Source organism: Coregonus clupeaformis, unplaced genomic scaffold, assembly GCF_020615455.1.
Source record: "Coregonus clupeaformis isolate EN_2021a unplaced genomic scaffold, ASM2061545v1 scaf0282, whole genome shotgun sequence".
In the NCBI taxonomy this organism is placed as follows: domain Eukaryota; kingdom Metazoa; phylum Chordata; class Actinopteri; order Salmoniformes; family Salmonidae; genus Coregonus; species Coregonus clupeaformis.
Window position 1 is genome coordinate 138,538 of NW_025533737.1, and position 18,922 is coordinate 157,459.

At 42.0% G+C, this 18,922-nt stretch overlaps 1 protein-coding gene across 4 annotated transcripts in view; it reads left to right on the forward strand.

The window, feature by feature from the left end:
- The window catches only part of LOC123484358 (disintegrin and metalloproteinase domain-containing protein 11-like), a 53,117-nt gene that overhangs the window by 29,981 nt on the left and 4,214 nt on the right, over positions 1 to 18,922 (forward strand). The window contains exons 18-25 of one of the 4 annotated variants that reach the window (XM_045214597.1): positions 50 to 100; positions 281 to 344; positions 8,355 to 8,460; positions 8,623 to 8,742; positions 13,389 to 13,560; positions 13,926 to 14,040; positions 17,414 to 17,504; positions 18,166 to 18,183. In XM_045214597.1, the coding sequence (XP_045070532.1) occupies positions 50 to 100; positions 281 to 344; positions 8,355 to 8,460; positions 8,623 to 8,742; positions 13,389 to 13,560; positions 13,926 to 14,040; positions 17,414 to 17,504; positions 18,166 to 18,183 (737 nt within the window). Of the gene's footprint in view, positions 1 to 49; positions 101 to 280; positions 345 to 8,354; positions 8,461 to 8,622; positions 8,743 to 13,388; positions 13,561 to 13,925; positions 14,041 to 17,413; positions 17,505 to 18,165; positions 18,846 to 18,922 lie in introns of those variants that run through there. The other 3 variants (XM_045214596.1, XM_045214598.1, XM_045214595.1) reach the window with 3 other exon arrangements.

Here is an 18,922-nt window from a genome sequence, read left to right on the forward strand (position 1 = left end):
AATATGTCAACTATGCTAATTTATACACTCTGTTGTTCCCCTTCTGCAGTGTCCTCATAATGTCCACAAACTGGATGGCTACATGTGTGATGCTGGCCAGGTAACTGAATCCAACATAATGGCTTTTATGACCTAATTTTTGTCTGGATCTGTCTCTCTGTTTTGTAGATATACAAATAATACTGTACCTCTAATACATATAATACTGTCTTGCACTATCTCTTTCCTTCTCTCTCTCTATCTCTCCTCTCTTGTCTATCTCTCTCTCGCTCTCTCCCAGGGTCGTTGTTTCGGAGGTCGTTGTAAGACCAGAGATGGACAGTGCAGGAGTCTCTGGGGCCACAGTGAGTAATAACAAAGATTATCTATATACTGACAATATACTGGACTGACTGCTCTAACAATGGCAATGACCTGAATATGATCGGAGAGGTTGAGGGTAGAGGAAGTTCAGGAGTAAAAACAAACAAAATATAATTATTGTAAAATTGACTGTGTCCATAAAATGTATATAGTTTGTATAAGCTGGAAGTAGAGGCCTAAGCGTTGTTGTTCACTAGTTTACTCCAATTAGGGAAGGGGTGGTGGGGTTGGAAGATAATAAATGGGAAAACATTTTTAAAAAGTGTATGTGTGTGTGTGTGTGTGTGTGTGTGTGTGTGTGTATGTGTGTGTGTGTGTGTGTGTGTGTGTGTGTGTGTGTGTGTGTGTATATATACAGTGGGGAGAATAAGTATTTGATAACCTGCCGATTTTGCAGGTTTTCCTACTTACAAAGCATGTAGAGGTCTGTAATTTTTATCCTAGGTACACTTCAACTGTGAGAGACGGAATCTAAAACAAAAATCCAGAAAATCACATTGTATGATTTTTAAGTAATTAATTTGCATTTTATTGCATGACATAAGTATTTGATCACCTACCAACCAGTAAGAATTCCGGCTCTCACAGACCTGTTAGTTTTTCTTTAAGAAGCCCTCCTGTTCTCCACTCATTACCTGTATTAACTGCACCTGTTTGAACTCGTTACCTGTATAAAAGACACCTGTCCACACACTCAATCAAACAGACTCCAACCTCTCCACAATGGCCAAGACCAGAGAGCTGTGTAAGGACATCAGGGATAAAATTGTAGACCTGCACAAGGCTGGGATGGGCTACAGGACAATAGGCAAGCAGCTTGGTGAGAAGGCAACAACTGTTGGCGCAATTATTAGAAAATGGAAGAAGTTCAAGATGACGGTTAATCACCCTCGGTCTGGGGCTCCATGCAAGATCTCACCTCGTGGGGCATCAATGATCATGAGGAAGGTGAGGGATCAGCCCAGAACTACACGACAGGACCTGGTCAATGACCTGAAGAGAGCTGGGACCACAGTCTCAAAGAAAACCATTAGTAACACACTACGCCGTCATGGATTAAAATCCTGCAGCGCACGCAAGGTCCCCCTGCTCAAGCCAGCGCATGTCCAGGCCTGTCTGAAGTTTGCCAATGACCATCTGGATGATCCAGAGGAGGAATGGGAGAAGGTAATGTGGTCTGATGAGACAAAAATAGAGCTTTTTAGTCTAAACTCCACTCGCCGTGTTTGGAGGAAGAAGAAGGATGAGTACAACCCCAAGAACACCATCCCAACCGTGAAGCATGGACGTGGAAACATCATTCTTTGGGGATGCTTTTCTGCAAAGGGGACAGGACGACTGTACCGTATTGAGGGGAGGATGGATGGGGCCATGTATCGCGAGATCTTGGCCAACAACCTCCTTCCCTCAGTAAGAGCATTGAAGATGGGTCGTGGCTGGGTCTTTCAGCATGACAACGACCCGAAACACACAGCCAGGGCAACTAAGGAGTGGCTCCGTAAGAAGCATCTCAAGGTCCTGGAGTGGCCTAGCCAGTCTCCAGACCTGAACCCAATAGAACATCTTTGGAGGGAGCTGAAAGTCCGGATTGCCCAGCGACAGCCCCAAAACCTGAAGGATCTGGAGAAGGTCTGTATGGAGGAGTGGGCCAAAATCCCTGCTGCAGTGTGTGCAAACCTGGTCAAGACCTACAGGAAACGTATGATCTCTGTAATTGCAAACAAAGGTTTCTGTACCAAATATTAAGTTCTGCTTTTCTGATGTATCAAATACTTATGTCATGCAATAAAATGCAAATTAATAACTTAAAAATCATACAATGTGATTTTCTGGATTTTTGTTTTAGATTCCGTCTCTCACAGTTGAAGTGTACCTATGATAAAAATTACAGACCTCTACATGCTTTGTAAGTAGGAAAACCTGCAAAATCGGCAGTGTATCAAATACTTGTTCTCCCCACTATATGTATATGTGTATATATATTTGCGAGGAAAAAAAAACATATGGGGGATTGGAAGTGATGCAGACAATTACATTGTCTCCGTGCTGCTGTGCTGTTTGTTGCTACTTGGCTACCTGCCAAACTATTCACGTTTTACTTTTAATAAACGTTTAATCAATCTCTGTGTTCAACAAATTTACCAACTTTTTAGTTTTGTCCTCACTCATCTTTTTTCGTTAAACTTTTTCACCCCGGACGTTTTATCCCGAGACAGAAGAGTCATTTTCCTGTGCGTTTTAGCTGCCAATTTTACTTTATTTTCCTTTTTTCCATCGCAACTTTTTTCCCTTATTCAACTTTTTCACTCCGGACGCTTTATCTGGACATGGTTCGTCAACATCTTCAACAGCCGAAGCTAAGTAGTAACATTAACATGATGTCTTCTAATTGCAGTCGCTGTACTCATAATATACAGGAGAACGATCGCCTTACGGCGAGAATAGCTGTGCTACAAGCCCAGCTTCAGACGCAATCGTTAGGCAAGGGTAATTTCAGTGTAGGAAAGGAAGAAACAGCGTCTGTGCCACCAGTAAGTACAGACAGTAACGTTAGTATAAATCCCCCGCACAGTCCCCGCAGCCGGACAACTTTCTCATGGCTTCTGGAGGAAATACTGTTGGAATGCTCAACCGGTGTCGCTCATTCAGCCGACAGAAACCTTCAACCGGTTTTCCCCATTATGTAGCGAGTCGGAGTCTGAGTCTGAGTCTTCTCTTGTCTCTACTCCTCCCGTTACGGGGTCTGAGACGCCGAAGGCTCCCACCATTAGCTCTGACAAATTGAAAACCCTAGTCATTGGCGACTCCATTACCCGCAGTATTAGACTTAAAACGAATCACCCAGCGATCATACACTGTTTACCAGGGGGCAGGGCTACCGACGTTAAGGCTAATCTAAAGATGGTGCTGGCTAAAGCTAAAACTGGCGAGTGTAGAGAGTATAGAGATATTGTTATCCACGTCGGCACCAACGATGTTAGGATGAAACAGTCAGAGGTCACCAAGTGCAACATAGCTTCAGCGTGTAAATCAGCTAGAAAGATGTGTCGGCATCGAGTAATTGTCTCTGGCCCCCTCCCAGTTAGGGGAAGTGACGAGCTCTACAGCAGAGTCTCAGCACTCAATCGCTGGTTGAAAACTGTTTTCTGCCCCTCCCAAAAGATAACATTTGTGGATAATTGGCCCTCTTTCTGGGACTCACCCACAAACAGGACCAAGCCTGACCTGCTGAGGAGTGACGGACTCCATCCTAGCTGGAGGGGTGCTCTCCTCTTATCTACCAACATAGATAGGGCTCTAACTCCTCTAGCCCCACAGTGAAATAGGGTGCAGGCCAGGCAGCAGGCTGTTAGCCAACCTGCCAGCTTAGTGGAGTCTGCCAATAGCATAGTCAGTGTAGTCAGCTCAGCCATACCCATTGAGACTGTGTCTGTGCCTCGACCTAGGTTGGGCAAAACTAAACATGGCGGTGTTCACCCTAGCAATCTTATTAGGATAAAGACCTCCTCCATTCCTGCCATTATTGAAAGAGATCGTGATACCTCACATCTCAAAATAGGGTTACTTAATGTTAGATCCCTCACTTCAAAGGCAGTCATAGTCAATGAACTAATCACTGATCATAATCTTGATGTGATTGGCCTGACTGAAACATGGCTTAAGCCTGATGAATTTGCTGTGTTAAATGAGGCCTCACCTCCTGGTTACACTAGTGACCATATTCCCGTGCATCCCGCAAAGGCGGAGGTGTTGCTAACATTTACGATAGCAAATTTCAATTTACAAAAAAAAATGGCGTTTTCATCTTTTGAGCTTCTAGTCATGAAATCTATGCAGCCTACTCAATCACTTTTTATAGCTACTGTTTACAGGCCTCCTGGGCCATATACAGCGTTCCTCTCTGAGTTTCCTGAATTCCTATCAGACCTTGTAGTCATAGCAGATCATATTCTAATTTTTGGTGATTTTAATATTCACATGGAGAAGTCCACAGACCCACTCCAAAAGTCTTTCGGAGCCATCATCGACTCAGTGGGTTTTGTCCAACATGTCTCTGGACCTACTCACTGCCACAGTCATACTCTGGACCTAGTTTTGTCCCATGGAATAAATGTTGTAGATCTTAATGTTTTTCCACAAAATCCTGGACTATCGGACCACCATTTTATTACGTTTGCAATCGCAACAAATAATCTGCTCAGACCCCAACCAAGGAGCATCAAAAGTCGTGCTATAAATTCTCAGACAACACAAAAATTCCTTGATGCCCTTCCAGACTCCTTCTGCCTACCCAAGGACGTCAGAGGACAAAAATCAGTTAACCACTTAACTGAGGAACTCAATTTAACCTTGCGCAATACCCTAGATGCAGTTGCACCCTAAAAACGAAAAACATTTGTCATAAGAAACTAGCTCCCTGGTATACAGAAAATACCCGAGCTTTGAAGCAAGCTTCCAGGAAATTGGAACGGAAATGGCGCCACACCAAACTGGAAGTCTTCCGACTAGCTTGGAAAGACAGTACCGTGCAGTACCGAAGAGCCCTCACTGCTGCTCGATCATCCTACTTTTCCAACTTAATCGAGGAAAATAAGAATAATCCAAAATTTCTTTTTGATACTGTTGCAAAGCTAACTAAAAAGCAGCATTCCCCAAGAGAGGATGGCTTTCACTTCAGCAGTAATAAATTCATGAACTTCTTTGAGGAAAAGATCATGACCATTAGAAAGCAAATTACGGACTCCTCTTTGAATCTGCGTATTCCTCCAGGGCTTAGCTGTCCTGGATCTGCACAGCTCTGCGAGGGCCTGGGATCGGGAGAGACACTTAAGTGTTTTAGTACTATATCTCTTGACACAATGATGAAAATAATCATGGCCTCTAAACCTTCAAGCTGCATACTGGATCCTATTCCTACTAAACTGCTGAAGGAGCTGCTTCCTGTGCTTGGCCCTCCTATGTTGAACATAATAAACAGCTCTCTATCCACCGGATGTGTACCAAACTCACTAAAAGTGGCAGTGATAAAGCCTCTCTTGAAAAAGCCAAACCTTGACCCGGAAAATATAAAAAACTATCGGCCTATATCGAATCTTCCATTCCTCTCAAAAATTTTAGAAAAAGCTGTTGCGCAGCAACTCACTGCCTTTCTGAAGACAAACAATGTGTACGAAATGCTTCAGTCTGGTTTTAGACCCCATCATAGCACTGAGACTGCACTTGTGAAGGTGGTAAATGACCTTTTAATGGCGTCAGACCGAGGCTCTGCATCTGTCCTCGTGCTACTAGACCTTAGTGCTGCCTTTGACACCATCGATCACCACATTCTTTTGGAGAGACTGGAAACCCAAATTGGTCTACACGGACAAGTTCTGGCCTGGTTTAGATCTTACCTGTCGGAAAGATATCAGTTTGTCTCTGTGAATGGTCTGTCCTCCGACAAATCAACTGTACATTTCGGTGTTCCTCAAGGTTCCGTTTTAGGACCACTATTGTTTTCACTATATATTTTACCTCTTGGGGATGTTATTCGAAAACATAATGTTAACTTTCACTGCTATGCGGATGACACACAGCTGTACATTTCAATGAAACATGGTGAAGCCCCAAAATTGCCCTCGCTAGAAGCCTGTGTTTCAGACATAAGGAAGTGGATGGCTGAAAACTTTTTACTTTTAAACTCGGACAAAACAGAGATGCTTGTTCTAGGTCCCAAGAAACAAAGAGATCTTCTGTTAAATCTGACAATTCATCTTGATGGTTGTAAAGTCGTCTCAAATAAAACTGTGAAGTACCTCGGCGTTACTCTTGACCCTGATCTCTCTTTTGACGAACATATCAAGACTGTTTCAAGGACAGCTTTTTTCCATCTACGTAACATTGCAAAAATCAGAAATTTTCTGTCCAAAAATGATGCAGAAAAATTTATCCATGCATTTGTTACTTCTAGGTTAGACTACTGCAATGCTCTATTTTCCGGCTACCCGGATAAAGCACTAAATAAACTTCAGTTAGTGCTAAATACGGCTGCTAGAATCCTGACTAGAACCAAGAAATTTGATCATATTACTCCAGTGCTAGCTTCCCTACACTGGCTTCCTGTTAAGGCAAGGGCTGATTTCAAGGTTTTACTGTTAACCTATAAAGCGTTACATGGGCTTGCTCCTACCTATCTTTCCGAGTTGGTCCTGCCGTACATACCAATACGTACGCTACGGTCACAAGACGCAGGCCTCCTAATTGTCCCTAGAATTTCTAAGCAAACAGCGGGAGGCAGGGCTTTCTCCTATAGATCTCCATTTTTATGGAACAGTCTGCCTACCCATGTGAGAGACGCAGACTCGGTCTCAACCTTTAAGTCTTTACTGAAGACTTATCTCTTCAGTAGGTCATATGATTGAGTGTAGTCTGGCCCAGGAGTGTGAAGGTGAACGGAAAGGCTCTGGAGCAACGAACAGCCCTTGCTGTCTCTGCCGGGCCGGTTCCCCTCTCCACTGGGGTTCTCTGCCTCTAACCCTGTTGCAGGGGCTGAGTCACTGGCTTGCTGGTGCTCTTTCATGCCGTCCCTGGGAGGGGTGCGTCACTTGAGTGGGTTGAGTTACTGACGTGATCTTCCTGTCTGGGTTGGCGCCCCCCTTGGTTTGTGCTGTGGTGGAGACCTCTGTGGGCTATACTCGGCCTTGTCTCAGGATTGTAAGTTGGTGGTTGAGGATATCCCTCTAGTGGTGCGGGGGCTGTGCTTTGGCAGAGTGGGTGGGGTTATATCCTTCCTGTTTGGCCCTGTCCGGGGGTTTCTTCGGATGGGGCCACAGTGTCTCCGGACCGCTCCTGTCTCAGCCTCCAGTATTTATGCTGCAGTAGTTTATGTGTCGGGGGGCTGGGGTTAGTTGGTTATACCTGGAGTACTTCTCCTGTCTTATCCAGTGTCCTGTGTGAATTTAAGTATGCTCTCTCTAATTCTCTCGTTCTCTCTTTCTCTCTGAGAACCTGAGCCCCTAGGACCATACGTCAGGACTACCGGGCATGATGACACCTTGCTGTCCCCAGTCCGCCTGGCCTTGCTGCTATTCCAGTTTCAACTGTTCTGCCTGCGGTTACGAAACCCCTACCTGTCCCAGACCTGCTGTTTTCAACTCTTAATGATCGGCTATGAAAAGCCAACTGAGAGACCTGAGCCCTAGGACCATACGTCGGGACTACCGGCCGTGGTGACTCCTTGCTGTCCCCAGTCCGCCTGGCCTTGCTGCTATTCCAGTTTCAACTGTTCTGCCTGCGGTTATGGAACCCCTACCTGTCCCAGACCTGCTGTTTTCAACTCTTAATGATCGGCTATGAAAAGCCAACTGAGATTTATTCCTGATTATTATTTGACCATGCTTGTCACTTATGAACATTTTTGAACATCTTGGCATGGTTCTGTTATAATCTTCACCCGGCACAGCCAGAAGAGGACTGGCCACCCCTCATAGCCTGGTTCCTCTCTAGGTTTCTTCCTAGGTTTTCGCCTTTCTAGGGAGTTCTTCCTAGCCACCGTGCTTCTACACCTGCATTACTAGCTGTTTGGGGTTTTAGGCTGGGTTTCTGTACAGCACTTTGAGATATTAGCTGATGTAAGAAGGGCTATATAAAATAAAATTGATTGATTGATTGATGGAAGTTACAATCTATTTGCAATATTAAAGATGATCTACCCCCTAAAAAAAAACTAAAAACAAAAACAATGGCAATGACCTCCATACAGAAAATCTCCACTTGGTCTGCTTTTCTACTTTTAATGGATATGTCAGGAATTGCATGGCAGTGCAATTTATACTGTAATTTATACTGTAGGTCCTGAAATACCAGCAGTTGTCATATTATAATTCACACCACACATTTATGATGATGATGCCATGACATTGCTATCAGTTAAGTACTGCAATAAAGTATAGTGAAGTGAAATAACATGGTGCTGCAAAATGTGTGTGTGTGTGCTTTTGCATGTGTTTCAGACTCAGCCGACCGTTTCTGCTATGAGAAGCTGAACGCCGAGGGCACAGAGAAGGGCAACTGTGGCCGTGACACCAGTGGCCAGGGCTGGGTGCAGTGCAACAAGCAGTGAGTGACCACAAACCTCCTTTAAACCTCACACTTTCTTATGTACACAGTGTACCTCACTCTCAAGCACACGCCATGTTTGACACATTGTCCTGGGCAGAAACGTCTCTCTCCCCTCTCTTTCTCTCCCTCCCCCTCTATCTTCTTTTCTCCCCCTCTCAGGGATGTGCTCTGTGGGTTCCTGCTGTGTACTAACATGTCTGCTAAGCCGAGGTTTGGAGATTTGCAGGGGGACCTCACCAGCCTAACCATCTACCACCAGAACAGATACCTGGACTGCCGGTGAGACAGAAAAAGAGAGAGAAAGAAAAAGAGAGCGAGTGAAAGTGAGAATGGAGGAGAGCGAGAACGAGTGTGAGTGACAGAGGAATGAGGATGAGGTGAACGTGAGAAGGAGAGAAGAGGAAGTTTGAAAGAGCAATAAAGGAGAGGAAAAGAGTGAGGTCAACTGATCCTGTAATGAAGGACAGGCTGAGGGTTAAACAGACACCTCGCTATCTGCCACAGTGATCAAATAGGTTTGATGGACTGTTGTTTGAGTAACCTTACCGTGTGTGTGCGCATGTGTGCTTAAACATTTTACAGTCCTGCAACAGTAATGAGTTCTTGCAGTTGTGTTAAATACAAAACTTAATTCACATGATTGCTTGCAAAGTCATTTTTATAATTTCAAAATGCCCTAGTTTTAATGTTTTTGAAGTATAATTATATGATATATTAATATTCTTAAAGAATAATATGATGCCAGTACTTGATTTGGGCCGGAGCTGTCCGGAGCGCCGTACCAGCACGTCTAATTTTGGGGGAATTATGCACCAGCTCCTCTATAAAACAAAGTAGCCTATTGTCGGCCCAGATTCAAAAAAGGTTGATCAAAGCGGAATGAAGGCGGGATCTGCATTGAATAGCAATGGTGTGTGTGTGTGCATTCATTTCCTGATTCCTGATTCGCCGCTCGTCTGTCAATCTGTGCGTGACAGTGGACTGTTTGAGATGCGCAGATTGAAAATGCCCCAGCCTGAATGCACATGGAGGGTTTCTAAGGTCATGAAAAGTCATGGAAATTAGTTTAATAATTTTTGTTAATGTAATTCATGAATGCACACTTTTTACAATATTTGTAAACACTTAAAAGTCTACATAGCAGTCATCATTGGAATGACTTTTCAGTGCCTGTGTGTGCCAGTGCGAGTGGGCCGTTGCTGGAAGAGAGGGAGCGCGACATTTCAGCAGCAGGTATAAAATAATGACAGACAATAGACTAACAGTTATATAGCTAACTAACTAACTAACCATTAATGTGGTTGTCGCCTTTCCACCGGCACTGTAGTAGGTAGCCTAAATAAATCTGCACCGTTGGGAAGGTGGGATTCCCCTCTATTTGTATTTATTATGGATCCCCATGAGCTACTCTTCCTGGGGTCCAGCAAAATTAAGGCAGTTATACATTTAAAAAACGTTACAATACATTCATAACTGATTTCACAACATATTAAGTGTGTGTCCTCAGGCCTCTACTCTACTACCACATATCTATAACACAAACTCCATGTGTGTATAGTGCGTATGTTATCTTGTCTTTGTATGCATGTGTCTATGTTTGTGTTGCTTCACAGTCCCCGCTGTTCCATAAGGTGGATTTTTATGTTTTTTAAATCTAATTTTACTGCTGGCATGAGTTACTTAATGTGGAATAGTTCCATGTAGTCATGGCTCTATGTCTGTTCTTGACTTGGGGACTGTAAAGAGACCTCTGGTGGCATGTCTTGTGGGGTATGCATGGGTGTCCGAGCTGTGTGCCAGTAGTTTAAACAGACAGCTCGGTGCATTCAACATGTCAATACCTCTCACAAATACAAGTAGTGATGAAGTCAATCTCTTCTCCACTTTGAGCCAGGAGAGATTGAGATGCATATTATTGTTAGCCCTCTGTGTACATCCAAGGGCCAGCCGTGCTGCCCTGTTCTGAGCCAATTGCAATTTTCCTAAGTCCCTCTTTGTGGCACCTGACCACACGTCTGAACAGTAGTCCAGGTGCGACATAACTAGGGCCTGTAGGACCTGCCTTGTTGATAGTGCTGTTAAGAATGCAGAGCAGTGCTTTATTATAGACAGACTTCTCCCCATCCTAGCTACTGTTGTATCAATATGTTTTGACCATGACAGTTTACAATCCAGGGTTACTCCAATAAATTTAGTCTCCTCAACTTGCTCAATTTCCACATTATTCATTACAAGATTTAGTTGAGGTTTAGGGTTTAGTAAATTATTTGTCCCAAATACAATGCTTTTCGTTTTTGAAATATTTAGGACTAACTTATTCCTTTCCACCCATTCTGAAACTAAGTGCAGCTCTTTGTTAAGTGTTGCTGTCATTTCAGTTGCTGTGGTAGCTGATGTGTATAGTGTTGAGTTATCCGCATACATAGACACACTGGCTTTACTCAAAGCCAGTGGCATGTCGTTAGTAAAGATTTAAAAAAGTAAGGGGCCTAGACAGCTGCCCTGGGGAATTCCTGATTCTACCTGGATTTTGTTGGCAAGGCTTCCATTAAAGAACACCCTCTGTGTTCTGTTAGACAGGTAACTCTTTATCCACAATATAGCAGGGGGTGGGTGTAAAGCCATAACACATACGTTTTCCAGCAACAGGCTATGATCGATGATGTCAAAAGCTGCACTGAAGTCTAACAAAACAGCCCCCACAATATTTTTATCATCAATTTCACTCAGCCAATCATCAGTCAGTAGTGTCAGTGCTGTGCTTGTTGAATGTCCTTCCCTGTAAGCGTGCTGAAGGTCTGTTGTCAATTTGTTTACTGTAAAATAGCATTTCATCTGGTCAAACTCAATTTTTACTAAGGGTTGGTAACAGGCTGATTGGTTGGCTATTTGAGCCAGTTAATGGGGCTTTACTATTCTTAGGTAGGGGAATAACTTTTGCTTCCCTCCAGGCCTAAGGGCACACACTTTCTAGTATCCTTAAATTGAAGATATGGCAAATAGGCGTGGCAATATCGTCCGCTATTATCCTCAGTAATTTTCCATCCAAGTTGTCAGACCCCGGTGGCTTGTCATTGTTGATCAACAATAATACTTTTTCACCTCTTCCACACTTACTTTACGGAATTCAAAATTACAATGTTTGTCTTTCGTCATTTGGTCAGATATACTTGGATGTGTAGTGTCAGCGTTTGTTGCTGGCATGTCATGCATAAGTTTGCTAATATTGCCAATGAAAAAATCATTAAAGTAGTTGGCAATATCAGTGGGTTTTGTGATGAATGAGCCATCAGATTCAATGAATGATAGAGCGCAGTTTGCCTTTTTGCCCAACATTTCATTTAAGGTGCTCCAAAGCTTTTTACTATAAATCTTTGTCATTTATCTTTGTTTCATAGTGTAGTTTCTTCTTCTTTTATTCAGTTTAGTCACATGATTTCTCAATTTGCAGTACGTTTGCCAATCGGTTGTACAGCCAGACCTATTTGCCATCTCTTTTGCCTCATCCCTCTCAACCATACAATTGTTCAATTCTTCATCAATCTCTGGGATTTAACAGTTTTTACAGAACATTTTCTTAATGGGTGCATGCTTATTAGTAACTGGGATAAGCAATTTCATGTGTCAAGTGCAGCGTCTGGTTTCTCGTCATTACACACCACAGACCAACAAAAATTATTCATATCAACAACATAGGAATCACTACAAAACTTATTGTATGACCTATTATGCACAATATTAGGGCCAGCCTTTGGAATGTTGGTTTTCGTAGATATGGCTACTTTATTGTGATCGCTACATCCGATGGATTTGGATACTGCTTTCAAACAAATTTCTGCAGCATTAGTAAAGATATGATCAATATATTTGATGATTTCATTCCTGTACTGTTTGTAACTACCCTGGTAGGTTGATTGATAACCTGAACCAGGTTGCAGGCACTAGTTACAGTTTTTGAAGCTTTCTCTTGAGTGGGCAGCCTGATGAAAGCCAGTCAATATTTAAATCACCCAGAAAGTATACCTCTATTGATATCACATATATTATCAAGCATTTCACACGTTATCCAGATACTGACTGTTCGCAGTAGGCATCAATGTAATTGCGACAACGTTACAAATATTCTAAGAATAGCCTAATTGACAAATAACTTGCTGTGCATGGATCTCCCCTGAAACATGAATATTTGAGCCTTATATATAAACATATCTAGTTAAATAGCCTATCTTGCTTTGAAGTAGCCTACCTTAGCCATTTGATTTCCGGATTCATTAAATGAGGGAATAATTTTATAAAGACAGAAGGATTTGGTTGTAATGTTGCAATATTTTATATCAAGGGTGGCAACCATCCTCCATGATAGCTACTGGCTTTTGTTCAAGCCCTGGTCTAACCACATTGTAGCCTTAACATCGCTGCTCAACAGGACCTTGGTAAGCGGACTTGGGTGTTTCAGGGCTGGATCAAAAGCCAAGCCTGCACACCCAGGAGCTCTCCAGATGGAGGGTTGACCACATGTTGACAACATGTGACTAACAGTGCAGTTCTACTTTTTGGGGGTTTATGTGCCTTGATCACTGGCACAACGGCAGGAGATGGTAGGCCTACATGGGATCAGCCACGCAGCCTGCCTGTATCAATAATGCTTACCTTTTCATGTAGACTATAATAATAGTCATGAAAATTTGGTTAAAAGTCATGGAGAACTCATGGAAAAGGTGTATTAACCCTTAACAGTGAATAATCAGAGGTCTCTATAGCATAATGTCATTTGTGAATTTCGGTGACATAGTCTAATGGACCGACTTGGAAAAAGACAGCCCCTACACTTCTTTTATCCCAAGTCAAGCACTGGACATACCAATATGATGAGCGTTGTTCAGTTAGTGGCCCATTTCTAACCACCTGGTCCTGTGTTGGTTCAGTGGTGGCCACGCGGTGCTGGAGGATGGCTCAGACCTGGGCTATGTGGAAGACGGGACGCCCTGCGGTCCCAACATGATGTGCCTGGACCGCCGCTGCCTACCCGTCCCCACTTTCAACCTCAGCACCTGCCCCGGATCCAGCCCTGGATCACGCATCTGCTCCCACCATGGGGTGAGATGGCCCGCCATGTTGTGGCATCGCTTGGGGAGGTTTGGATTAACAATGTGTTGATCTGGGTCGTATTCAGCAGGCACCAAACAAAATAAAATAAAATAGAAGGACTGTCTGTACTTTAAACATTTTGCTATGGTGTGCCTTACTGAACACACAAACCTGAATTCAGAGTATTTTTTTATATTTTTTTACTAATATAGGCTCTTGTTCATGATATGTATTCCTTAACTGTTATGATAATGCTATACATGTTAATTCACACAATTTAATGAATTGATTGTTGATGAATTCATGTTCTTGTGGTTTTGAATGCTATTAGTTTGTGTTGTTCATTTTTATCGACCCCCCCCCCATCTTCCCAGACCTGCAGTAACGAGGTGAGGTGTATTTGTGACCCGGACTACACTGGGAAAGACTGCAGCGTCTATGACCCCATCCCTGACCCCACCCCTCCAGAGGGCCCTGAGAAATATAAGGGTTCGTACCTTGCCGCTCCCCACCTTATTACACTATCTCTAGTACAATGTCTCAAAACATCCCTGGGAGTGTCTCAATGTCCATGAGAAGGTGGAGATTATTATTATGTTTTATTTTATTATCAATGTATTGCTTTAATAGATCTGAAAAATCAGCACCTGTTGCTTTCATGATTACTGAAGAATACACACGCACAAACATTTAATATTTTGAAGGAATGATGTTTAATAATAACAGCTTACCAATGCAAATGAATAGCGACTGTTCTATTATTCTACTGCAGGCCTCTGTGAAAGTTTTCAATTTGGATAACATGGAGAACTACCTTGAGAAGTGCTGGAAAATGAGCACAAACACTGGCAAACTCATGCAGAAGTCACTTTATGAAACACACAAGCAAAATTGGTGCAGTACAGTGGGAAGGACAGTAGATACAATTTTGGAATGAACATGTTTTGTTTATTGGCCAATTCTAGAAGCTTTTGGGATCAAGACATTGTTTCCTTCTCTAACTGAGGCAATTGAAAAAAATAGCACATCATTTGAAAAGAGAGGAGCAATTAAATAAAGAAATCAAATGACATTGAGAGTGGATTTTTTTTAGCAAGACTGGAACTTTTCAATTCCACTTTCAACAAATGAAACAAGAAGCATGATAGACGAGGCAGTAAAATCAGAACTGAACATTTACTATGGGCCAATCCTTTTCGACAAACTTGTCAAACAATGTCTTCCATACATACCCATTTGATCAGACATTTTGATGTATAATTTAGATAGAAAAACAATCATGTGCAATTAAAAAATATATGTAATGTTGTTAAAAAATATATAGAGAGAGAGTAGATAAATTTATAGTTGGACTCAAGTACCTATACATTGGACACAAAATAGATATTTGTGACAAACATTTTATAAAAATTGCTGAGAGGAAAATCTAATGTAATGAACCACGAGGAATGGAATATAAAGCAAAACAATCCTCTGCAATCTGAAACAAACATTTCAAAAGTCCCCTTTGCTGGGTGGAGATTATTTATGCAGAAATTAAGTAATACGGGATTACGTGCCACACTTACCACTGCCTCAATGATACATAGGTTTTTATTTGTATTAGAGTGCTTTAGCTGATGAAGACAGCTATCGTGTAGTCTCAACCCAGTGCTCATATGTAAGGTCACTAGTCTGTATATGATCATGATATAAATATTGATTTAAAACTCCTGAAATGGACAGGATGCTTACCAAACCTGCTATCCAGCTGGCCAGTTAGCTCATATCCTTCAGCACACGGAAAATAAAACAAAAATCATCCGAATTGCAAACTAACTTTAACTGGTTTTAAAAGTCAATCTATACACAAATATTGATATACAGTGTCTTCAGAAAGTATTCATACCCCTTGACCTATTTCACATTTTGTTGTATTACAGCCTGAATTCAAAAGTAATTAAATTGTTTTGTTTTTCTCACCTATCAACACACAGTACCCCATAATGACAAAGTGAAAACATGATAGAAATGTTAGCAAATGTATTGAAAATTTAATTCAGAAATATCTCATTTACATACAGTAAGTATTCACACCCCTGAGTCAATACTTTGTAGAAGCACCTTTGGCAGCCATTACAGCTATGAGTCTTTCTGGGTAAGTCTCTAAGAGCTTTCCACACCTGGATTGTGCAACATTTGCCCATTTTATTATTTTCAAAATTCTTCAAGCTCTGCCAAATTGGTTATTGATCATTGCTAGACAACCGTTTTCAGGTCTTGCCATAGATTTTCAAGTAGATTTAAGTCAAAACTGTAACTCAGACACTCAGGAACATTCACTGTCTTCTTGGTAAACAACTCCAGTGTAGATTTGGCCTTGTGTTTTAGGTTATTGTCCTGCTGAAAGGTGAATTCATTTCCCAGTGTCTGGTGTAAAACAGACTGAACCAGGTTTTCCTCTAGGATTTTGCCTCTGCTAAACTCCATTCAGTTTATTTTTCATCCTGAAAAACTCCCCAGTCCTTAACAATTACAAGCATACCAATAACATGATGCAGCCACCACTATACTTGAAAATATGGAGAGTGGTACTCAGTAATGTGTTGTATAGGATTTGCCCTAAACATAACACTTTGTATTCAGGACAAAAATAGAATTGCTTTGCTACATTTGTTGCAGTATTACTTTAGTGCCTTGTTGCAAACAGGATGCATGTTTTGGAATATTTTTATTCTGTACAGGCTTCCTTCTTTTCACTGTCATTTAGAATAGTATTGCGGAGTAACTACAATGTTGTTGATTCATCCTCAGTTTTTTCCTATCACAGCCATTAAACCTTAACTGTTTTAAAGTTACTATTGGCCTCATTGTGAAATCCCTGAGCGGTTTCCTTCCTCTCCGGCTTCCGGCAACTGAGTTAGGAAGCACGCCTGTATCTTGGTTATGACTGGGTGTATTGATAGACCATCCAAAGTGTAATGAATAACTTCACCATGCTCAAAGGGATATTCAATGTCTGTTCTTTTTGTGTTGTTTTGCCCATCTACCAATAGGTGCCCTTTGTGAGGCATTGGAAAACATCCCTGGTCTTTGTGGTTGAATCTGTTTGAAATTCACTGCTCGGCTGAGGGACATTACAGATAATTGTATGTTTGGGGTACAAAGATGAGGTAGTCATTATAAATCATGTTAAACACTATTATTGCACACAGTGAGTCCATACAACCTATTATGTGACTTGTTAAGCACATTTCTACTCCTGAACATATTCAGGCTTGGCATAACAAAGGGGTTGAATACTTATTGACTCAAGACATTTCAGCTTTTCATTTTTTATTAATTTGTAAAAAAAATTAAAAACATAATTCCACTTTCACGTTATGGGGTATTGTGTGTAGATCAGTGGCACAGAATCTCAATTTAATCCATTTTAAATGTAGGCTGTAACACAACAAAATGTGGAAAAAGTCAAGGGGTGTGAATACTTTGAAGGCACTGTAAAACTGCTAAATACTCCTGTGTTTATAATGGATAAAAAGCATCACCGTTCAATTTGTGTGTTTGCAGAGATAAATTCCTCAACTCGAAACAGTATCTCGAAACAGTATCAGTTATTTCCTTGTAGTCTGATCCTGAGACATGTAACCCCAATTAACCCTTCTAAGCACGAAAGACAGAATGGGTTTAACAGGCAGAAGTGTCATGTTCTCTTGTCCTTCTCTTTCTCCCGTCATCTAACATCTCCTCACCCTTCTCTCCAACTGTTCAAAAGGTGTACAGTGTTTCTTCTGGTTCTCTGACGTCTGTTGGGTGGTCTTGTTTTTTGCTCTCCCCTCTTTTAACCCACCCTTCACCCCCATTTCCCCCTACCTCTACACAGGTCCCAGTGGCACCAATATCATCATAGGCTCCATCGCAGGGGCAATTCTGTTGGCAGCTATAGTCCTAGGGGGAACAGGATGGGGATTTAAGTAAGAGTTCTATCTGGAATTCCTCTGAGTGTTTATATTCCTGTGTGCTTCTAACAGCGAACACGCATTCCCGCAAGGGCCTATCGAATGCTGATTTTAACCCAACATGCTCACGCATGCTACTGTATAGGTGCCTGCTATTACACCTACATTATATACCCATAGAAATGAATGTACATCAAAGGTCTCAATGCATATGCTTCACTCACTTCTCAATTCCTGCACACACTGTAGGTGGACACTGGATGCTTACTTTACCCTGACCTCTGACCCACATGGCATCCAAGACCCACATGGCTGTCTTGGATGCTTTCTTATTGCTTTCTCAATTTATGTGTGTGCTATGCTTATGCAATTGTATGCTATACAGTGACATGCTTTTAAGCTATGCTAGCATACTATGCTATGCAAGTGATTTCCCAAATGGTAGGTTGTGGCAGTCCATACTGTTGTCATAGAATCCTGATTCTATGCCTGTCTGTCCTTGCGCTAAGTTTCTAGCACAGCAGGCACTGCATGTGTCCATATCACTATAATATAACCCATACCCAAAAGGTACATTTTTTGACTCCAATTCTCTCTCTCTCCCTCTCCCTCTCCCTCTCTCTCTCTCTCTCTCTCTCTCCCTCCTCACACTTTTGCTACATTGCCATGGATACAGGAACATCCGAAGAGGAAGGTATGACCCCGCCCAACAGGCTATGGTCTGATGGGAACTCATCCCAAATTAACCCCCATGTTTCATTCACCCTAGTCCCCAATCCTATAGTCCCTCATCCATATAGGCACCTATCCTGCTATCTCTATCCTAACCCACTTCAATTAGGCTAGTCCCAGTGTTTCTAGTCTCTTCTCCAAGTACCCAAATCCTGGGTGCTCATTTGTAAAGTTTGCTTAATTTTTATATTACACTTCAATATAAAATGTACTTTCTATGTCCTAGTACCTATCCACGCCAGTTAAATCCCATTTCACATCCCATGTATACCCTAATTTCTTACATATGTATGCTATATAATACCACTATCTCACTGTGCTCCTCCCAATGGACTTCACTGCCATTCATATGGACAGATTCCCAGATACAGATTAAGCCTAGTCCTGGACTAAAATGCACTTTCAATGGTGGTTTTTTAAATCTAGGACTAGGCTTAATCTGGGTCTGGCAAACCGGTCTATAGTGTTTAGCTGCTATCTGTTTAGGTGGTTTCCATTTTGCGTCCCACAGCCACATTTCACACTGTAGTGTCAGCCCACACTGGCTCTGTAAGGTTGACTTTGATTGGCTGTCCTGGATACCCAATCAGATGAGGCAAATAAAAGCTGAATAAGTATTTTGAAGTGAGAGTGTCGGCTGTCAATAGTACATCGCATAAATATTTAAAAACATTAAGCCAATGGATAGCCTGGTAGTAACC